Genomic DNA, 23490 nt, shown 5'->3' with positions numbered 1-23490 from the left:
ATAGAGCATTGGCCTGTGGACTCAAGGGTCCCAGGTTCGATTCCGGTCAAGGGCATGTACCATGGTTGCGGCACATCCCCAGTAGGAGGTGTGCAGGAGGCAGCTGATCAATGTTTCTCTCTCATTGATGTTTCTAACTCTCTATCTCTCTCCCTTCCTCTCTGTAAAAAATCAGTAAAATATATTTAAAAAAATGTATTGTAATGGTTACTGGTGCTAAAGATCACCACTATTAAGAAAAGGTTAAATTATTCAGTAGATTCTACTTAAAAAGCAGGGTCAGGTATATCACTTTAGAAGTAACACTGAAATTTTTATTTTAAATTTCTAAAGTAGCACATTGAATAGATAAGTCTGTGTCCTGAAACCTATAAAATTAACGTAAAATTATTTTTTCCAGGTTGTTCTAAATAAATAACATATTATTCTTGACTGAAATCTAGAGTTTAAGAGACAGGAACTCTAGCTTTTTGGAATTTTGATGAAATGTGACATTCTAGTTTAAGGAGTTCCTTTGAAATTTTCTGTGTAATAAACATTTAGAAGGTTTTAGCAATGGTCAGGGTTCCCTCTCACTTTCTGTGGTGGAAGAAAAGACTTGTCTTAATATCAAGATTTTAAGGAATTAATTTGGTGCCTCCCAAGGTAATGAACACACAGAATATCGTAGGTACTTGGCACAGTCCCAGGTGGTTAAAGGAAATGAACCTGATTGTAATCAGGAATATTTTTCTTTCTTCAGGGTATTAGTCAGAGATCCAGGAGGAAGCAGAAGGCATGCCCAAATTAGAGTAACTCCATAGGGCCTAACCAAGGGACCACTTACAGAGATGTGAGCAGGGAGTAGGAAATGACAAGAGTTGGTGCAAGTGTTCTGAGGCTGGTGACAGGGGAGGCTGTAAGGACCCCTAAGTCTGAAAGGACAAAGGAGGGGACAGTTACCTGGATTCAAGAGAGAAGTCTACTCTGAGAAGAACTACCTCAGGTGAAGGACATACCAGCCTGGGGTAATCTCACAGAGGAAGATCTGAAGAGAATACACCCGAATGTCATTCTCCTCCTGACCTCACAGGAGGAGGGCAGAGAATCTTGGCACCAAACAAGGCAGCCTCTTGCAGCACCACACAAGGAAGAGAACAGTGGAGAGTGAGCTTAAAGGGAAACACACAGAAAATACCCAACATCCTTAGCTCCTGAGGTTTTAAAAGGTGCACTTTATAAGAACATGTACACACTGGTGAAGGAAGACAGAGGAGGAAGTGTAGAAAGGACAGTGATTAAGTTAAAGCAGTTAGGGAGGGACTGTAATCCAATCTGACAGGTATCCTATATAATAAAATAGAAACATGCAAATTAACTGTCCCTCCGCTACACTCAAGCCACGTCCACAATCCACACCCACCAGCCAATCAGGAGCGAGTATTCAAATTAACCCAACTAAGATGGTGGTGGCCATGGAGCTGGAGTGAGCAGGAGGCTTGGGTTGCCCCCGGCAATGGAGGAAGCCAAGCTTCCTGCCTGCCCTGGCCAGCCCTGGGTTCTGCTCAAGGCTACAAAGTTTCAATTATAGAAGAGAATAAATCCCAGATACCTGCTTCCAGCTGGCCATGACCTCTGCTCAAGGTTACAAAGTTTCAATTATAGAAGATAAATAAATCCCATAGAAAAAGAAAAAGCAAAGAAGCAGAGGCTGGGAGCTTGGGTTGCCGGGGGACTTGGCCAGCCTGAAAACGGCCATCAACCCCTCACCCAGGCTGGCCAGACACCCCAGTGGGACTCCCCCACCCTGAAGGGGTACCCTGAAAACAGCCCTCAGCCCTTCACCCATGCTGGCCACACCCCCATGGGGTGAGGGTCCCCACTGGGGGGTTTGGCCAGCCTGCAAACAGTCATCAGCCCCTCACCCAGGCTGGCCAGGCACCCCAGTGGGACCTCTACTCTGATCCGGGACACCCTTCAGGATAAACCAGCCAGCCCCCACCCATGCACCAGGCCTCTATTCTATATAATAAAAGGGTAATATGCAAATTGACCCTAACAGCAGAAGGACTAGGAACGACTGGTCACTATGACACACACTGACCACCAGGGGGCAGACGCTCAATGCAGGAGCTGCCCCCTGGTGGTCAGTGTGCTCCCACAGAGGGAGCTCTGCTCAGCTACAAGCCAGGCTGATGGCTGCCAGCACAGTGGTGGTGGCGGGAGCCTCTCCTGCCCCCTCAGCAGCACTAAGGATGTCCAACTGCAGCTTAGGTCTGCTCCCCGCTGGCAAGTGGACATACCCCGAGGGCTCTTGGGCTGCCAGAGGGATGTCTGACTGCCAGCTTAGGCCCGATCCCCTGGGGAACATGCCTAAGCCAAGAGATGGACATCCCCCGAGGGGTTCCAGACTGCGAGAGGCCTGGGTGAGGGACCCCCCTGAGTGCACAAATTTTTGTGCACTGGGCCTCTAGTATACATCATAAAAAGAAAAAACAAAACCAGTATCTACTCACAGAGTCACAGCATACAGTAACTAAAAAGATTTAAATTACTCCTCACACAAAACTTTCTGACCCAAGTAGAAAAACACAACCTAAAGGTAGCTCCTACCCTAGTAACAGGTCAGCCATGTTTAGTACCAAGATCTACTTTCCTATTTAAAATGCAAGCTACATCAACAACCAAAAACATATCCTGAGATATCATTCTGCTAATACTTTGCAGTTAACATACAGTGAGAATTTACAAATGTCTGGTTCTGTGCTAAGGACGTATCTTATTTAGTTTATTTAACAAATTATGGTTGGCCTTCTTGCCTTGTCATAATTCCCATTGTACCGATAAAATAATTACAACTTAGAGATTTATTAACATGCTCAAAGCCATATAGGTAGGCTACACTGCTTCAATGAGAGAGAAAGAGAGAGAGAGAGAGAGAGAAAGAAGGATGTGGAGGGAGGGGTTAGATGGCAATTGTAATCTTTAGAGGTAGGACAATGAAATTTAGATTGTAAATTATGTAGATACAAAGAATTTGGAAAAAAATCATCTTGCTTTATAATCAACCACAAATATCATGATTAAAATATGGTTACCTTTCACTACCAAGTTCTGAATGACATTCTTTCACTGAATCAAAATATCACACTGTGCTTACCTAACAATTCTGCATTTATTTAAAAAGCATGGCATCAGTGTTGAATTAAGTCTAAATTTGGTGGCACAAATTTAAGTTTTGTTTTGTGTTCTTTTCAAAATATATTTTATTGATTTTTTACAGAGAGGAAGGGAAGGGGATAGAGAGTTAGAAACATCGATGAGAGAGAAACATCGATCAGCTGCCTCCTGCACACTCCCTACTGGATATGTGCAACCCAGGTACATGCCCTTGACTGAAATCGAACCTGGGACCCTTGAGTCTGCAGGTCGACGCTCTATCCACTGAGCCAAACCGGTTAGGGCACAAATTTAAGTTTTAAATATGCTTAATTCTGATTTTTTGTTTGGTGAAATAGAACACTGTAATCAATATTACAGAAATCTACTGCTTAAACTGATAGTAGGAAGGCTAATATAATCATTGTAGGCTATTTTAAAGCCAATTTATCTTTAATTTTTCACTTGAAATGAAAAATATAGTCAAAACAGACTGAATGGACACTGAGCCTTGTACTCTAAATGTACACAGGTGTGTACATAAATGAAACAAAGTTTCTTTTAACAGTTGGCCTGGGTTGAGCAAGTATTAACATCAAGAAGAATCAGGCTTTAAAACTCTCATAATTTTGTGATAGTCTATGGTAGACTCTATTATTTTAAACTTAATTTAAATTTAATTGTGTATTGAACATAGATGCTTCCTATTAATGCCTGCAAAATGGCTAAAAGACCTGACAGATAAGGTCCTGGAGTTTATTTGCATCATTTGCATTAATAATTGGCAGCAGCCTGTTAGCAGATGTGATATCTGTGACATTCCAGGGTCAGATTTACAGCAGAGATGAAATAGGACATTAGGAATGCCCACAGAGGAGCAGATGTGGACAATCCACAGGACTGTGGATACGATACTGCCGGCTGCACCAGGGAGATCTTGCAAAACAGCTCCTGATCAAAAAGATCGATTCCTTAAAGCCCTGCTTTCCACCACACTGTTTTCCTTAGAATGAGGTTGGGATTTTGCCTCTCCCTTTAAAATGTTATTCCATAGTTAACAAACTTTATAAGAGAGTTCACTGATAGCTAAACACAAAATTATACAGTATTATCCTAATCTTGAGGTTGGTCCAGGATGGTTGGGGCAAGAAAAATATTCACAGAAATAAGAAAAATGAATTTTTTAGACGTTTAATGAAATGTTAGTAACCTCTCTATATAAAAGCCTAAGCAACCGGCCGACTGGCTGACTGGCCAATCAGTAGCCATGACGCACACTGATCACCAGGGGCAGACGCTCATCGCAGGAGCTACTGAGCTGCAGTGACTTGGCAGCTGTGGTTCTTGGGAAATGCACCCGGAACCAGAGAGGACGGAGTCCAACTCCAGGGTGTGTCACTCAAGAACCACCCTCTCACAATCCAGGACCCCTTGGGGGATGTCAGAGAGCTGGTTTTGACTCGATCTCTGCAGGCCAGGCCTAGGGACCCCACTGATGCACAAGTCTGTGCACCAGACCTCTAGCCCATTGGCTCCCCACTTCAGGTCTGGATCCCCCGGGGCCTCTAGCCTATTGCAGAGGTCATGGATCTGGTCCTTACAGAAACTTTTCAACTCGATTAGCTAAATGATGAGATGTGCAGGACCTAGTGGCTGTGGCCCCAATGTCTGGTGCCCGCGCTGGCCCATCCACTTAATATTGATTTCCAGTGGAGGTAGTGAATTTTCCCACTACCATTATTGGCAAGGAAACTGGCCATGGCTTCCCTCCTACCAGGCAGACAGTGGCACCAGCAGGCAACCTCCGGGGAGGGAAGGAAGTGAAGGAGCAGCTCAGGTGGGAAGAAGGTTCCCGCCACAGGACTTGGCCTGGGCAGAAGGGCCAGGCGGGAGCCTGACATTGAGCAGGGTCCTGCCCGAGGCCAACTAGATTCCATGCTAAGTAAACCGTTTGCTAAATAATTGCATTTTGTAACTAAATGCCCACAAGTCATCAGTTACCACCAAAGTTAGGGTACAGTGAGATGAAAGACGCAAGACAGATACAGAGAGAAAGTGACATCATATTGGGAGAAGAGAGGAGGGAACCGGATTCTGGGGTGCGTCACCCGAGAACAGCCCTCTTGCAATCTGGGACCCCTCGGGGGATGTTGGAGAGCCGGTTTCAGCCCGATCCCCACAGGCCAGGGAACCTACTGGTGCACGAATCCATGCACCAGGCCTCTAGTGTGAAATAAAACACATTACTTTAAACCAAAGCTCAGCTAGTGCATTTAGTACTCTGAATGGTTGGTACAATGGACACAAGTTTCTTGTATTTGTCATGTCAAGGCCTGCTCTTTCAAACAGTATTTGACAGATCCTTAGAAGGTAACACATTCAAGCGTTTATAGCTGCAAACAAGGTGAATGTGGTTATACATATACACCATCCTTTCTTGTGAGAATTCCTGAGTGTCTAAAACATGGTTGGTGCTGAAAAATGTTCATTGGATAGATGAGCAAATAAATAAAGAGGCAAAATAAAATTAGTACGGTTAAAAAAAAGCTTTTCCTTTACTTTCAATGGCTTCTTGAGTGCATGAGAAAACTACGTTTAAATATTAAAAATACATTAGTCTTTATAATGATTGACTTTCTGAAAAAAATGTTTTAATAATATACTGTTTTAAAATAAAATGTATATAAAGAAATATGTTGGCAAAAGCATTCCTTTTCTATATTCATTCCATTTTTACCATTTTTCCAATAAGTAATTAATATTATTAAATTCTTGTGGGTTTTTACATAGATTTTTTTTGTCTATATAATTGAATGTAAATAAATATTTCTCTTTCACATTACAGACATAGGTACACATACACACCATTCTTCAAGTGATTTTTTTTCCTAAGTTGGAGATATTTCTGTTTGCAAGAGGTGATTGGCTTGCAATATTTGTCCTATATAGTAAGATAATCCTAAAGTAAAAATTATTTTTTTGGACATAATATTAAGACACACCTTTATTATTTCCTTTGTTATTCTATTTGAAATTTAAAAATGCCTGATAATTTCTGTTAAAAATATAAATCCTCCTTATATAGAAATAATTTATTAGCAAGGGAATTATGAATATAAAATGTGTGACTCTTGTTTCAATTTTATAGAATTTTTGACAATAAATTAAAAATATTCTTGGTTTATTTTACAAATAAATTTGTACCACAGACTGACTAATAAAAAAATAACCTGTCTATAGAAAGTAGTTAATGTTAACAAATATAAGTAAGCATACGTTTATTAATTTGTAATCAGACGGGTACATCACTACATTGTTTGTTTTTCCAGTGGTAGATTTGTACTTACATACATTCTTACACTTGACCTTCTACGGAAATTTGTTTTAAAATTAACCACTAAGTGCTCATGTATGCCATGCAGGGTGCAAGAGATGCCTAAGATAATTGCTTCTTCCAGAAATCAGAGGCAAGTGGCAGACATAAAACATATACTCCTAGAATGTGGACATAAGTGCAACAGATAATGCTTTCATTATCATATATTACCTTCTTTTCATTTCCATTGCTCCCAGCCTCAATCAGATTTTATTTCATCTAATTTACCCTGCTGTTAGACTCCTTCCTGACGTCCTCTATTTCATAATCCTCCACTCCTATCCACTAAACACACCAAGATGCCACACAAGATAATATTTCCAGTAGTTTCACTCCTCTAATAAAAACAAAATAAATGTGAGCCCCTGTGGTATTGAAGGTCCTATTGATTGTAGTTAAAATATCACATTCTACTTTGGGCTCTCTTTCATGCCTTCATCCCATATTCCCATTCACAAGTCTACTGTTTTTCACCCTGAAAACATTCTAGTCTCAATTTATTCTCTTTACCTCTGCTGTTTTCTCTTCAGGGAACATCTATCTCCTTTTTTTTTCAGAATTCTATCATCATCCAAAGGTGATCTTAATACTATTTTCATCTGAGATACAATCTATGCCAAAAAGTGTGTGTGTGTGTGTGTGTGTGTGGACAACACTACGTTTGTGGATATTATCAGGAAATGATTAGACAGTATTATTTATATGTTGACATATACTCTATTTTTTGGTATACTGGTTCTTCCATTTGATTAAATTTATTAGCCAAAATTTGTATTTTATGTTTTTATTTCCACTTTGAAGAAAGTATAAACTTAACTTTGTACATAGAGGATTCTCAGTAAATATTTATGTAATCAAACTGAAGTTATTTAAATAAAATGCTATAGAAAAAAATAATTTCATTTAATAAACTGGCCTCGATAGGTTTTTTGAATAAGACTTTGGGCACGCCTTTGGATATATGGAAAAATGTGACAGATTCCATGATGAAAATTTGGTGGTGTGAGACACATACAATAATTAAAAACAACAATTTGATAAAAAGCAGCTACTCTTATTTCCACAAAGTTCTATGTTCAATAATTATAAGAGAAGGGAAAAAAAGAGGTCCATAGTACTGATATTTATATGCTAGTAAAGCAGGACTTGATATTCATGATATTCATTAGAAATTAAAGATATATCAACTATTTCTTTACAAATTGATGACAAATGTTTTTTTCTACTAAATTTTGATTAAGTTTGAGATTTGTAGTTACATAAAGGCACTCTTTAAAAACTCATACATGCTTATTCTATATAATAAAAGGCTAATATGCAAATAGACCAAATGGCGGAACCTAACAATTGGTCGCTATGATGTGCGCTGACCACCAGGGGGCGTGTGTGGAACATGGCAGGTATTGGATTTGGCAGGATGGTGGAGCAGGTGAGCGGGGGAACCAGACCAAGGTGGGGAGCCAGTCGCTGTCATTGGGGAGAGCCTCTGGGGGTTACTGAAAATACAGTCCTGCCCAGCACTCGCACCTGCTGCTGGCGCTGGGCCCCCTCGCACCTGCAGCTGGTGCCAGACCCATCACTCACACCTGCTGCTGGTGCCTGGTGCCAGCCCCACTCACTTGGCTCCATCAGCGGGTGTGAATGGCTGCTACTGGTCCTGATTGCCCCTGAGGGCTTCTCCACCTCCTCCTGCTCCTGAGGGGCAATCGGGGCAGCAGCCACTACTCACAGCCACCGACAGTGCCAGCCACAATTGCTCTGCGCTGTCAGCGAGTGGGAGCAGTGGTGGCGGGAGCGGGGCTGCCGGCAGACAGGGCACAGGGGAAGGGGCAGGGCGGGGTCACAGAGAATGGACCAAGACCCAGTTCTGTGCCTACTGCAGCCTCGCAGCCCACAGTTCCTTTTATGGTGCACGAATTCATGCACTGGACCCCTAGTTTCAAATAAAAAAATATAAGAATGTTTTTTTTTTCAAGATCTGTGCTCAAATAGGTAGTTATTTATACTGTCATCAGTGTCTCCTAATACATAAATAGTAAATATATTAATTCAAATATATGTTTTATTTGGTATGTAAATTCTTTTATATCTATGTTTACATAGCTGGATTACCTAGGTTTCCACAGGATTTGGGTGAGTGAGGGCATGTTATTATATTTCTTTCTTTCCTTTTTCCTTCTTTGTATAAATGTCTATAATTTATGTATAAATTTATTTAAAGTTAAAGAAAGGTTACAGTTGAAAGTTTCTTAAGCAAATATCAACCTATATCATTTTTTCTCATTTTATAATCTGAATATATAAAATTGTTTCACGATTTTTCAAAAGTTAAAAGAGGTGGGTTTTTTTGTTGTTTTTGTTTTTAAATATACTTTATTGATTTTTTACAGAGAGGGAGAGAGATAGAGAGCCAGAAACATCAATGAGAGAGAAACATTGATCAGCTGCCTCCTGCATGCCCCCCACTGGGGATGTGCCCGCAACCAAGGTACATGCCCTTGACCGGAATCGCACCCGGGACCCTTGAGTCCACAGGCTGACGCTCTATCCACTGAGCCAAACCAGTTCTGGCTCAAAAGTTAAAAGAGGTTTTTAATTAAATACTATGCTAGCCATGAAAATGATAGTCCTGTATATTGTGGATTTTGGTCCCATAGTCAAGACATTTAGGTTTCATTATTATCTTCTCAATAAAAAACTCATAAGCTATATTTGGAACTGTGTGTTGCTCAATGTTCCAGTTAAAGGGAAATGTCATTTGACTAGAATAATATAATAATACATTTCATTATCTGCCTATTTACTTTTCTTTCCAGAATACTGAAATAAAACTGTCCTTACACGTGGTATGCAGAATAAAGGCACCCCAAAGACAGCCACATCCTGATTCCCAGAATCTGTGAATATGTTACCTACATGGCCAAAGGAATGTTTCAGATGTGATTAAGATTATAAACCTTGACCCTGGCCTGTGTGGCTTAGCCTTTGAGCACGGACCCAAGAACCAGGAGGTTACTGGTTCAATTCTAGGTGAGGGCACATGCCCTGGATGCAAGCTCGATACCCAGTAGGGGGTGTGTAAGAGGTAGCCGATTGATGATGTGCCTCTCTCATCAATGTTTCTCTCTATATATACCTTCTCCTTTCCTCTCTCTCTAAAAATCAATAAAAACATATTATTTAAAAATGATCATAAACCTTGGGATGGGGATATTATGCTAGATTACCCAAGCGGGCCCAATCTAAACAAAGGAATTACTGTGGCTCCTAGAAGCAGGAAAAAAAAGAAATGGATCTTCCCTAGTGACTCCCGAAAAGAATACAGACCTGATTTTTATCTAATTAGACCATGTCAGACTTATAACCTACAGAACTGTAAGATGATAAATGTGTTGTTTTAAGACACTAAACCTGTAGTGAATTTTACAGAAGAAATAGAAAATTAATAAATCAGGCACATGGAAGAGTTGAAAATAAAACTGAAGGCGTTATTAATATTTACGGAAAACAAACATGTCCAAATTGAAGTTTCCACAAAGAATTCCTACTTTTTTAAGGACCAGTTTAAAACGCAAAAACTTACAAATGTAAAAAAAAAAAAATCCACTATCAATTTCTTAAAAGGTTATACTAATTTTTAGACTTCATTTGGGGGTTACTTACCCCTGATCTTAAATATATGAACAAAACATGCTTCAAATAATTTTTGGTATCCCTACTCCTTAGACCATGCCTAACACTCAAAGTATTTGTTGAATGAATTAAAGAGGAAATAATATAAGATTGGGGAATCAAGAGAAATAATGTAACAATTAATTGTTACCTGTGTTTATAGAATTCTAGAAGGTGTCATGTTTTTTACAACAGTAAAACTAACTGCTCACCATTTTTACCCTAGTAGAAATATAAATAATAAGGTAAAACAATAGGAAATCAAGAGTCCTAATATCTTTGAAATATGTTCCAGGTTCAAATTTCTTCTTTGTTACTTAATATACAGATCACAATGGAGAACATAAAATAAAAACACAACTGAAAATGTTATTATTGTCTAATGCAATAAACTGGCAGTATAAATTTTAAAATTAACTTATCATATAATTTATAGTGAAAATATGATCCCAACTACCGATTTTAATTAGTAAAATATTGATAGGCAGAAAAACATAAAAGGAACTACTTTGAATTTAAGTATAGTGCACTTATTTTTTTAAAAAATAATGCCTCGCCCTAACCAGTTTGGCTCAGGGGATAGAGTGTCGGCCTGCGGACTGAAAGGTCCCAGGTTCGATTCTGGTCAAGGGCATGTACCTTGGTGGCGGGCACATCCCCAGTAGGTGTGCAGGAGGCAGCTGATTAATGTTTCTCTCTCATTGATGTTTCTACCTCTCTATCCCTCTTCCTTCCTCTCTGGAAAATATCAATAAAACATATTTAAAAAAATAATGCCTTGTCTATATTCATAACTTCTATATTTTAAGCTTATAAATTCTGGTGATACTTAGAGACAAAAGATGGTAAATACATAAAGACAACTTGGTAGTAAAAAATTAAATTCCTCCCTTTAAAAACCAACAAATAAAAATAATTCAACAATCTAATCTATGGGATCAGCTCTCTAATTCCATTTCTATAATTTTATCCTGGACAAATAATTTCAAATAAAAACAAATGTATAGCCCTAGCCAATTGGGCTAAGTGGATAAAGCACCGGCCTGTGGACTGAAGGGTCCTGGGTTCAATTCTGATCAAGGGCATGTATCTTGGTTGCAGGCTAGATCCTCAGCCCTTGGTTGGGACGCATCCGGGAAGGCAACCAATCAGTATTTCTCTTTCTCTTTTTCTCTCCCTCCCTTTCACTCTCTCTAAAAATCAACAGACAAATATCCTCGGGTGAGGATTAATAAAGAACAACAAAAAACAGTTATATAAAGAACACAATAATTTTTAGTGTAACAAAATTTATGCCTAACTCAAATGTCCAACCATAAAAGAACGGTTAGGTAAATGGATCATAAATGTAAACATCATGCACCAAAACAAATATAGCATGAAAGAGAATATTGGAAATATTTTAAAACTTAGCTTGATCTTAGTAAGTTTAAAAATGCATTGAAAAAAATTTAAAAGCAATATTGCATGATATTATATATAATTGATAGCACTATAGAGTACTTTAACTCTGTGCTTTTTTTCCAAATTTTTCGTATTAAAGTTATTTACAATCAGTAAAAGCATTTTGTAATTAAAACTCTAGTGTAAAAAAATCACTTGTTGACCATTCAGCATTTCAAATACTGTAAGTGTGTCTATTCCAAAAAAGTTTTTGAAGGAATGGGCTGTTTTAGACCAAACCAAAGACTTTTCAAAATATTATCAAAATACATTTTAGGCTTGATCTGAGGGACACATTCATCTTAAATAAGCCAATATTAATTATGAGGTAATGAAGTGCTGGGAATAGGTGACAAATAAGTATTTTATTTATATTTATTTTTAAAAATGTATCATTATTATTTAAAGTATTATAGATGTACCCTTTTTTAAACCCATTGATCCCCTCCACCCTGTATCTCCTCAGGTCTTCATTGAACTATTGTCTGTGTCCATGGGTTATGCATATATGCATATAAATTCTTTGGTTACTCTCTTCCCACCCCCTATCTCCCCTCTTTCCTCTGAAATTCATCAGTCTGTTCCATGCTTCTATGTCTCTGGATCTATTTTTTTAGTCAGCTTATTTTGTTCATTAGATTCCACATATAAGTGAAATCATGTGATACTTGTTTTTCTCTGATTGACTTATTTTACTTAGCATAATACTCTCCAGGTATGTCCATTCTGTCTCAAAGGGTGAAATCCTCTTTCTTACTGCTACATAGTATTCCATGGCATAAATGCACTACAGCTTTTTTTATCCATTCCTCAAAGGGCACTTGGGCTGTTTCCAGATCTTAGCTATTATAAATAGACCTGCTATAAACAGAGGGGTGCATATATCCTTTCTGATTGGTGTTTTGGGATTCTTAGAAGAACTATTATTTTTAGTAACTTGTAAGAACTTTTTTAAAATTTATCTAATTACTAATGTTAGCTATATACTGTTAGATACCTGAGTTAATACTTGCCTGTAATCAAGTCCTACCTTTGCAGGTTCTTTGCACATAAATTCCATGACTTTGTAAACTTACTTTAATAAGCTGGGTAATACTCTGTTTTATATACCACTGCAGGTAAAATATAAAGCAATGTATTAGTAGAACTATTACTTACTGCGGTAGCCCAATGGATATCTCTCCATACTGTGGCTTCTCTGGAGAGATCAGAGACGTCAAACAAATTATCAAGAATCACTTCTCCAATCATGTCATGTCTAGAAAATCTGTCAAAGTCATAAACACTGAAATGCAGTTTCCGGTTGCTTATTTGATCATATGCTACTGGAAATTGAAAAGTTTCATCAAATTGAGGATTTAAAGTCTTTCTGTGCACACGGGTCTGGAATTTCTTTTTTCTATCTGGAAGAAGATACATCTTCACATACGGGTCAGACGTTCCTGTGAAGTCTTTAGCGGGGAGATCTAACGCTTTGATGAGTTTAACAACCAGAAGTTCATTTTCATAATCATACTGGAGGGTAAAGTTAAGTTTCCCACAGGTTTTGACATCTTCTTTCCTGTTGCCCTCAGAGTCGACTGATTTCTGTTTGTAGAGCTCTGGTTTTATCCTCCCAATGCTGGTTGTTGTTTCTCCTCTTTGTAAAACGGGCTCTGTGCCTATACTAAAATCGACACTGGACACATGCATTTGCCGTGGTAGGTGTCTCTTGAAAGAACTGTGGCTGCACACACAAACATATACACAAGATCATTTAGGTAGACTATTGGTGACAATATTTAATAGTGGCATATAAACTGTCCCCTCCCCCATGATAATGGAAGCATTATATTTATACCAATAAAAGATACACACACACACACACACACACACACACACACACAGATACTTTAAAAATCCCAGATATGCAATATTCAAAGGAAAGTTCCCCTAAAATTATAGAAACACTGGAAACACACAAATGCAAATATTTATGACCTTTCCAATTTTGTGATTTTAGTTGTAAAGAAACCAGTTACCAACCAGGTTCAATATTTCACAAAACACTATGAGTCATCCATTGTCTGGGGCATAACTAAATGTAAACATTGTGTAGAAAAATCGTACAGATGACTGGTTTCTTTTCATCTGGATATTTATGTCTCATGGATTCCATGTTTCAGTGACTGCACTAAAATAAAAAATATAAGTCCACATTTTCTTAGAGTGTTAATTATTTCTAATACTTAAGATAACTAGATGACTATTTTCTTTTAAAAAGCATATATAGCTATGACAGCACAAATGAGTCCTTTTTTTCAACAGGGAGTGGGCTTCAGAAATTCTAAGGATTAAAAAAAGGTAGAGTTTTAGAATTTGGGACATAACATAATCAAGTTTTAAAAATTCAAACTGATTTCCTTATAGTTTCACTGAGTCAGTATTTCCAGAACATTAGCTCCATAATCGTACTAGTGTTCTGTAAATGTGACTGACATTAAGGTCTGCTACTCTTATACTTCCTCCCTGATTTCTGGCATGAGCCATGTCAACTATGTCTCTCCTCAGAACTTGGTCCCAGGTCTTTTGTTCTTTTCTTTCCTCATCTGTCCATTAGACTAATCATCAGTTCTTGGACTACAATCATTATCTTGAATCTGATGGTTATCTAGATATACTCAGATACACACATGTCCAGTTCCATTCTCTAGTATCTCCAAGAGAGGTTTCTAAATGGATGTCCTGCCGAAACCGGTTTGGCTCAGTGGATAGAGCGTCGGCCTGCGGACTGAAAGGTCCCAGGTTCGATTCCGGTCAAGGGCATGTACCTTGGTTGTGGGCACATTCTCAGTGGGAGGTGTGCAGGAGGCAGCCGATCGATGTCTCTCTCTCATCGATGTCTCTAACTCTCTATCTCTCTCCCTTCCTCTCTGTAAAAAATCAATAAAATATTAAAAAAAAATAAATGGATGTCCTAATTTTGTCTCAATTTCAAACAAATTCATTATTTTCTCTGATTTGCTCTCAAACTAGGTCTCTCTTCTAGTCTCTGACAATAGCGTTAACATTTTTTTTATCAGTCACTCATGTTAGGAAACCTGCAGTATGCTTTGAATCACCTTTATCCATGGGATTTACTGAATTTTCTAAATCCTGATAATGTTGCATTGAAACACCACATGTAAGTGCCCATTCTGTTCCATTTTTATCGCTACTCAATCCAGATCCTCATCACCTTATACTTCGTTTTCTAGAGTAGCTTTCAGCTGACTTTCCTTTCAGCTCTCTCTTACATTTAAAACCTATCTAGCACTTACTTCAAAATCCTTTACTTACCTGTTGTCTAATTACATCAGGTCTACATATTTTACTAGTATAGCACAAATACTGATGACACTGTTTAATTAATACATGATCCATTGATGCACACATAAGGACTCATTTAAGAATAATAAAAAGTTAGTAAGTATCCAGAAGTAAGATACCTAACCATGATGCCATTTGAGAAGTAGTTAGAGGATCTGACACTGTTAAATCCAGAAAGAAGATTAAGAAGCAGGAGTAGAGAATGAAAGTGGGATTAATGCTGGCCATCTTCTAATATCTGAAGTATTGTCATGACATAATTAATAGGGTTTATGGGAGTTAGAGGTAGCCAGACTTTGGCTTATATAAAGGAACATTTAAACATATTTAGAGCTGTCTAAAATGGAGAAGTAATAAACTTCCCTAAACAGGAAATGTAGAAACAAAGTTAGATGTTGAACAAAAACATTTCTGTCTCAGGTGAGATGCTAGACCTCTAAGTGTTTTCTAATATTTAATTTCTATGATCCTCTGTCATTCTGTGGTTCTTTGATAGTTTTATGGGTCTGAATATTTAATATATCATTATTATGTATATTAATAAAATGGAATTTTAAAAAATAAGAATTATAATCTGAGGTGTTCCACGTTCACTCTCTTACATTTAATTAGCTTATTTCCTCTAACTGGACTGAAATACTGAACAGTTAATTGAACACCATAAAAAATGCTTAAGTTGTATTGAAACAAATTCAACCTCTCAATAGTCTCCTTTTATACAGATGAAGAAGACAACCCAAAATGTGCTGTGCGAGTATCAGGGACTTTTTGCCTTTTGCTGTATTATTTATATGGGCTTCTCAAAAAGCTGGAGTGTTATAATTGCTGGGGATGGGGAGATAAAGGGAGATTTAATTGGAAGAAGGTAGGAAAATGGGGAGAAAATGATGAAAAAAATAAAAGAAGAAAGAAAGAAAGGAAGGAAGGAAGGAAGGAAGGAAGGAAGGAAGGAAGGAAGGAAGGAAGAAAGAAAGAAAGAAGAAAGAAAAAAAAAAACTCTAGTTCAGCATATAGGCTGCAAATTAAGGTAATGGTTGAGGCTGGTAAAGTGAAGGAAGAGACCACAGGTGAAAACACACTGCAGCATTCTGCATGATCTTCTCCTCATGCCCAAGATAGAGGTCTTCAGTGTGATGTCTTAGAGACTTCTATTGAAGAGAGAAGGCTTAAGGAAAAAAATTATATTCCAGTATTTTGAAGAAATAATACTCAATGAAAATATGGATGAAATAAAAGATTATTAAAACAGGAAAAAATGAAAAGTATCCTAATATATAAAAAGCCATGCGCTGTCACGACCAAAACAACCAGACGGGTGACAGTCCAGTAGGGGGATTAGTGAGGGATGACCAAACGACTGAACAGCAGGCTGCGTGGGGCAACCAGGCTGGCAGGGGGGTTAGTGAAGGATGACCAAACAACTGAATAGCAGGCTGCATGGGGTGACCAGGCTGGCAGGGGAGCAGTTGTGGGTGACCAGGCTGGCAGGGAGGCAGTTGTGGGCGACCAGGCTGGCAGGGGGGCAGTTGTGGGTGACCAGGCTGGCAGAGGGGGTCAGTTAGGAGTGACCAGGCTGGTGGCGGGGGGCAGTTGGGGGAAACCAGGCTGGCAGAAGGGGAAAATTGGGGGCAACCAGGCCAGTGGGTGTGGGGGTGGTAAGTTAGGGGCAATCAGACAGACAGGCAGGTGAGCAGTTGGGAGCCAGCAGTCTCAGATTGTGAGAGGGATGTCCGACTGCTGGTTTAGGCCCGATCCTTGGGATTGAGCCTAAACCAGCAGTCAAACATCCCCTGAGGGGTCCTGGATTGGAGAAGGTGCAGGCTGGGCTGAGGGGACCCTCACTCCCATTCCCCTGTGCATGAATTTCATGCACCATGCCTCTACTATGCTATAAAATTTTCACAATGAAAAATTAAAGTGTGATCTTCCTCTTCAGATTTTGCTAGTAAAGGTTAATATAGCATTGAGTGCTTACTATGTGGAGGGTACAGCTGTAAATTCTTCATCAACTCACTTGGTCCTCATGTAACCCTATAAGGTGCTTAGCATATATTCCCCATTTTACAAATTAGGCCACTGAGGCACAAGTAATAAGTAACTTATTTAAAGTCACATAGCTAGGCAGGTGCTAAAATTGAAATTTGACCAATTTGTTTGAAGCAGTCTGAGTCTAGTAGCTATGCCCTTTAACCCTGTCCTGACATAGTGGTGGCCCATTTGACTGAATTATATTAAGTAGCCATCTATATATATAAAAGGCCAATATGCTAAGTGTCCATCTGACCAGTTGCTATGATGTGCACTGACCACCAGGGGGCAGACACGCAACGCAGAAGCTGCCATGATGTGCACTGGCCATTTACAGAGAAATGGTACCATGGACCTGGTGCCCACAAAGCCACACTCGACTTCCCCCAAGTGGGACACAGGTCCCGCCACCACCTCAGAGTGACACCCCACCAAATCACAGCCAACGCTGCTGAGATCCCATGGCACATAATGCGGCCCACAGCCCAGTCCAGCCCAAAAATGGTAGCTGTGGGAGCCAGGTAATGATGTCACATAGGAACACCCAGCTTCCTCTCCATAGCGACTAGCCTCCTTGCAATTTCTTCAGCCCAGGAACACGACTTGCTTTATAGCCAGGTCCAAACATTTTACACTTTAACCAAATGTCTGTGAAGCGTTTTCCTGTACCTCATCTCATTTGATCCACAGAAGTCCTGGAGTAGGTAGATAGGAGATTCAGTGGAATCCTATTTTCTTTTCATTAATTTTAAAATTAGTTCAGGTTTTCTCATTTCTCAGGATATAGTCAAACCCTGCTGCAGTTAAATATTTTACCCTTGTTTTCCCTGTGTGGTCTACAATAATAATCTGCTTCGTGTTGATATTTACTGCTGTGTTGCTGACAATTACCTGAAAGAGAAGCTGGGATGCTTCACTGGGCTGGAAAAAGTTTAGCTAAATCAGAAAGCAGGTCTAATTAAGCAAGTTTATCCTCTCTAAATAAAAGGCTAAGTTGACTCGTGCATGCACGATACATATAAAGCTCTTACTGGCGCCATCTCACACGTGTGGTTCTATCTGTCATTGTCAATCATGAATTTGGTTGACACTTCTAGTATAGAGAAAGGGCGAATAGTGATATTAAAATATTTCTTCTAATTAGTTTCCTTTCAATGTGCATGAATTCATGCAGTGGGCCACTAGGATAAAATAATTAACAAGATTTATAGTACATATTTTATTAAGTTTTTCTACTTACACATGAAATATGACATTATTTAATCCACTAAAGTACAAAGTTTACTTGGTTCAAATAATTTGTGATTTTTTTAGAGCTGTTTTAAACATTTTTGGCTAGTTACCACAAATTGATAGGAAGCAAATATGTTTAATTCATAAGTTATGATCAGACATATACAAAATTCTTATTAATTCTACAGTTTTTATATTATATGAAACATGTTTTGAAAATACTGAGTACCAAAAAGAAATTTGTAAGGTAATTTATGCTGTATTATACATTAAAAACTAATTAAGATATGATAATAATAAAGAAATTATTTCTATGTAAAGAAATATAGTAAGACTATTCTATCTCATACTAGAGGCCCAGCACATGAGAATGCATGCACTGGAGGGGGGGCCTGCCCGCTGCTCTCACAGTCTGGGAGCCCTCAGAGGTGGGAGGCAACCAATCAATCAGGGGACGGTGACACCCCATCACACCTCTGCTGCTGCCACTGCTGGCAGTGCAAGCCTTGGCCGACCCTAGTTACTTGAGCCTCAGGTAGCCCCAGGCGGCTGAACAGCTGACATCTGAAGCTTGCCTGTGCCTCGGGCTGGCCATAGATGGCTGGGGGGCTGAGGGGACTAGGGGACTCCAGAGGCAGGCTCACCTGCTGCCTCGTGGGGCTGAGGGGACTGGGCGCCGCCATCTTTGAGGGCATGGCAGTCAATTAGCATATTCCCTCCTTATTGGCTGTGGGTGCTGCCATCTTTGAGTGTGAGCCAGTCAATTAGCATATTCCCTCATTGGCTGTGGGTGTCACCATCTTTTGTGACAGTGTGAAGGTCAATTAGCATATTCCCTCATTATTAGATACAATGAGGGAATTAGCTCCTAATTAAAACCATACTGACTTTAAGACCCAATATTTTAGTTTCTGCATGTATCTTTTTCTATATCTATCTAAACCTATCTATATCTATATTTATTTCTTTCTTTCTTTCTTTCTTTATTTATTTATTTATTTATTTTTGCAAAGGATTTTTTTTGTTTTGTCTTATTGCTTAAAGTATTACAAAGAGCTGAAACCGGTTTGGCTCAGTGGATAGAGCGTCGGCCTGCGGACTGAAAGGTCCCAGGTTCGATTCCGGTCAAGGGCATGTACCTGGGTTGCGGGCACATCCCCAGTGGGGGACGTGCAGGAGGTGGCTGATCGATATTCCTCTCATCGATGTTTCTGACTCTCTGTCTCTCTCCCTTCCTCTCTGTAAAAAATCAATAAAATCTATTTTTAAAAAAAGTATTACGAAGAGTATTACATATGTCTCCCCCCGCCTGACATTTTCCTGGCCTCCCCTACCCCACAGTGTCTTGTGTCCATTGGTTATTCTTATATGCATGCATACAAGTCCTTCAGTTGATCGCTTACCACCCCCCCAACACTCCCCAGGCTTCCCACTATAGTTTGACAGTCTGTTCAATGCTGCTCTGCCTCTGTATCTATTTTTGTTCATCAGTTTATAATGGTCTTTATTATCCATAAATGAGTGAGATCATGTGGTATTTTTCTTTTATTGACTGGCTTATTTCACTTAGCATAATGCTCTCCAGTTCCATCCATGCTGTTGCAAATGGTAAGATATATATCTATCTATATCTATAACTGATCTCTGCTCTATCTCTATATCTATATCTATATCTACATCTACATCTACATCTACATCTACATCTACATCTATATCTATATCTATATATCTACATATCTATCTATATCTATATCATCTATCTATACCTATACCTATATCTATCTTTATTGGCTTAAGCTTGAAATAATCTGCTACACAGATTGATCCCATTTAAATGCATTAATGATACTATTAAATATATTTTGACCTTGAGATATACTGGATCAGAATCAGGGGCCAAAGAACCATCAGAAAGCATTTATGAAATAAGAATGTAAAAAGGAATACAGGCAGTACATATTATTGTCAATTTTAAAAGGGCGTGGTATAACCCAGTTTAAATACTCAATTTTCCTAAGAGATTTTGAATATTTTATTAAATTATCTAATATTTCTATCAAAAATCACTTTCACTTATGCACCAATTTTTATCTTTGTGAGCAAAAAACCCCCCAAAAAACCTAAAAATAATTCCTCATTTTTTACAGATTGGTTCCACAACTTCACACTCACTTATACTTTTCAATATAATGAAGTTTTATTCTTCCATCCTCTCCCTAAAAATCAGTAATTTCTTTCTATGCCTCAGTATATAACTGTACAGCTGTAAAGAGCCCCTTTCTAACAGGAAATCAGGGTAGTAACACTTTTGTTCTAGTAAGCCAGTGCCCTAATTACAGGGTAAATAGTGCATATTCTAAGTCACAGTTGAGCTAGTCAGCTAAGAGAAGCTTTAATTATTACAATGTTAGACTACTGCCATGACAACACAGATCTTCTTGCTTGCTTTTTCTTCTCTTCTTTCTTTTGGAATGACAGAGATAAGTGGCTATTTAGTGTCACACAAATATTCAACCAATCCAAGTGTAGGCCATTCGATTATTTCTGATCCCATCCTTACCCTTCAAATCTAGGAAAGCACCACCCAAGTACTTTTACAGATGGTGAAGGAAAAACTTTCCCCATTTTATCTGAACACCTGAAAGTTGCTAGATATAGTCAATATTACTTGATGCATGCCTCTCTCTGATCAACATCTCATCTCCTCTACTCCAACTTAGATAACTTTCCCAACTCAACAGGAACTCCAATCCACAGATCTTATTACCATTTCATAATCTTTAATGCCTTAATATAATTTCCCCTCTTTACCCAGTTTCAACCCCACAATTAATTATTAAAGCCATTCTATGAATACATCCCCAATTCCCTTATTGCTCTCTACTTTCTTAATTCTAGAGCAAAACCACAGAACCAGTTAAATTCAATTTTCCATCATTGCTACAGCTGCACATGTGCAAGTGAATTTGACTGGAGTAAAACATAAACCAACTCTGACGGTTTCACTTTATATTCAGGATCACATTTCTCATGTTGACCCTAATGCTGCACAGAAACCCTTTCTCTCTCTTAAATCTCCTAGATTTCAAGAAGACTATTTCACACTTTTCCACCTTTCTTCACACATTCATCAACTTCTTCCTCAGTCCCTGTCTCAATTAATGACCAGACTTTGCACTTCACTAAGAAAACTGAGGCAAGGAGCAGAAACCTTCCAGACTCACAATACCTCATCAACCCTCCTATCTGAATCTGTACCCATATATTTTGCCTTCCAGTTGATATTAAATTAACCACCCATGCTCTTATCTAAAGACAATCATTCCACTTGTAGACTAATTCCCATTTTTCTCTCACATTACCGTCAAAAATGCTCCTCTCTAATTCCTGCATAATTCTCCTTCTTTATTAGATTACTAGAGGCCCAGTGGACAAACTTTGTGCACGGAGGAGGGGTTTCCCTCAGCCCGGCCTGAATCCTCTCCAATCTGGGACCCCTTGGGGGATCGGGCCTGTAGGGTTGGGCCTAAACCAACAGTCAAACATCCTTCTCACAACCCGGGACTGCTGGCTCCTAACCGCTCACCTGCCTGCCTGCCTGAGGGCCCCTAACCACTTCTGCCTGCTAGCCTGATCACCCCCTAAACGCTCCCCTGCCAGCCTGATTGATGCCTCACCGCTCCTCTGCTGGCCTGGTGGCCCCCAACTTCCTTCCCCTGCCAGCCTGGTCACCACTAACTGCCCTCTCTGCTGGCCTGGTCCCCCCGCAACTGCCCTCCCCTGCAGGCCTGATGGCCCACAACTGCCCTCCCCTGCTGGCCATCTTGTGCTGGCCATCTTGTGATGACATGAGGATGTTGCGCAAGGACACCTAGGCTTTTATTAGTATAGATTACCATAAACATAACAACATACTCTGATTTCTCCTATCTTAAAGGAACCTTCTATTCCCCCCACTTTCTCTCTTTGTACTGCTCTGTTTCTCTAAAACATTTGCAGCAAACTCCTTGAAAGAGTTAAGGATGGTATGTTCACTGTCTAGTTTATTTCTTTCCAGTCTATTTAAACCCACTTTAATTAGCTTTTCACATCCCAACTCCAGCATAACTAATCTTGAGAATGGCACCAATGTCTCTCCCATATTACTAAACTCACAGGTCAGTTCACAGTCCTCAAGCAAGCTGGGAAGGTCGGAGTCACTCCTGGTTGTTCACATACTCTCTTCACTTGGCTTCTGGGTTATTTCCTCCTGGCTTCCCTCCTACCTCATGCATCTCTACTTCTCATTCTACTATGTTGTTCCTTATGTTTTAACATTAGAGTCCCTCAGAAATTAATCTCTGATTTTCTTTATTTTTAATCCATAATCACCTTTTTGATAATATCATCTCCTGTTTTTGGACACTAGCTGTACATACCTGTACCCCAAATTTATACACATATCACAGATTCTCTCCAGAATTCAAGTTATTATCCAGTTGCTTACTCAACTTCTCCACTTTGATTTCTAATAGAATTCTGAAACACAACAGAAATAGATCTCCTATTCTTGCCTCTCAAACTCACCCCATCTACAGTCTTGTCTATCTCAACTTGATCTTTCCAGCTGCTCAGGCTAGGGCCTTGGCATCTTCTTTGACTCCCCTCTTTTTACTCATATGCCACAGCTAATCTGTCAAGGTATTCTGTTTAGTCCAGCCGGAGTGGCTCAGTGGTTGAGTGTGGACCTATGAACCAGGAGGTCATGGTTCGATTCCCTGGTCAGGGCATCTGCCCAGGTTTCTGGCTCCCCAGTGTGAGGCACAATTCAATTCCCAGTCAGGGCACATGCCCAGATCCCCAAGTAAGGGCATTAGGAAGGCAGCTGATCAATGATTCTCATTATGATGTTTCTATCTCTCTCCCTCTCCTTTCCTCTCTGAGATCGATAAAATTATATTTAAAAAGATTTTCTATTTGTTCTACCTTCAAAATAGATCTTGAATCCAGCCAGTTCTCACCATCATTAATACCACCTTCCTGGTCTCACCATCACCTGTGGTCTGGATTATATAGCCTCCTTAATGAACTTTCAATTTTTATCCTTGTGCCTCTGTCAATGTTCATTCTCAAAACAACAGAGTTACCTTTTCAAAGCATAAGTCAGGTCATGCCACCGCTTTGAATAAAAACCCTTTAGTGGCTTCTCATTTTACTCAGAGGAAAAACCAAAGATGTTTTAGCTCAAATGTTTCAGCTCCTGTTACCACTCT

The 23490-nt window shown here is 39.3% G+C and overlaps 1 protein-coding gene across 1 annotated transcript in view; it reads right to left on the bottom strand.

Annotated features, from left to right (window-relative positions):
- The window catches only part of SYT10 (synaptotagmin 10), a 70490-nt gene that overhangs the window by 21197 nt on the left and 25803 nt on the right, over window positions 1-23490 (bottom strand). Inside the window, exon 3 of the mRNA XM_006767821.2 lies at window positions 12788-13355. Within this exon, the coding sequence (XP_006767884.1) occupies window positions 12788-13355 (568 nt within the window). The remainder of the gene's footprint in view (window positions 1-12787; window positions 13356-23490) is intronic.

The sequence above is a fragment of the Myotis davidii genome, unplaced genomic scaffold (genome assembly GCF_000327345.1).
Source record: "Myotis davidii unplaced genomic scaffold, ASM32734v1 scaffold902, whole genome shotgun sequence".
In the NCBI taxonomy this organism is placed as follows: Eukaryota; Metazoa; Chordata; class Mammalia; order Chiroptera; family Vespertilionidae; genus Myotis; species Myotis davidii.
This window is presented reverse-complemented; position numbering and strand designations above follow the sequence as displayed.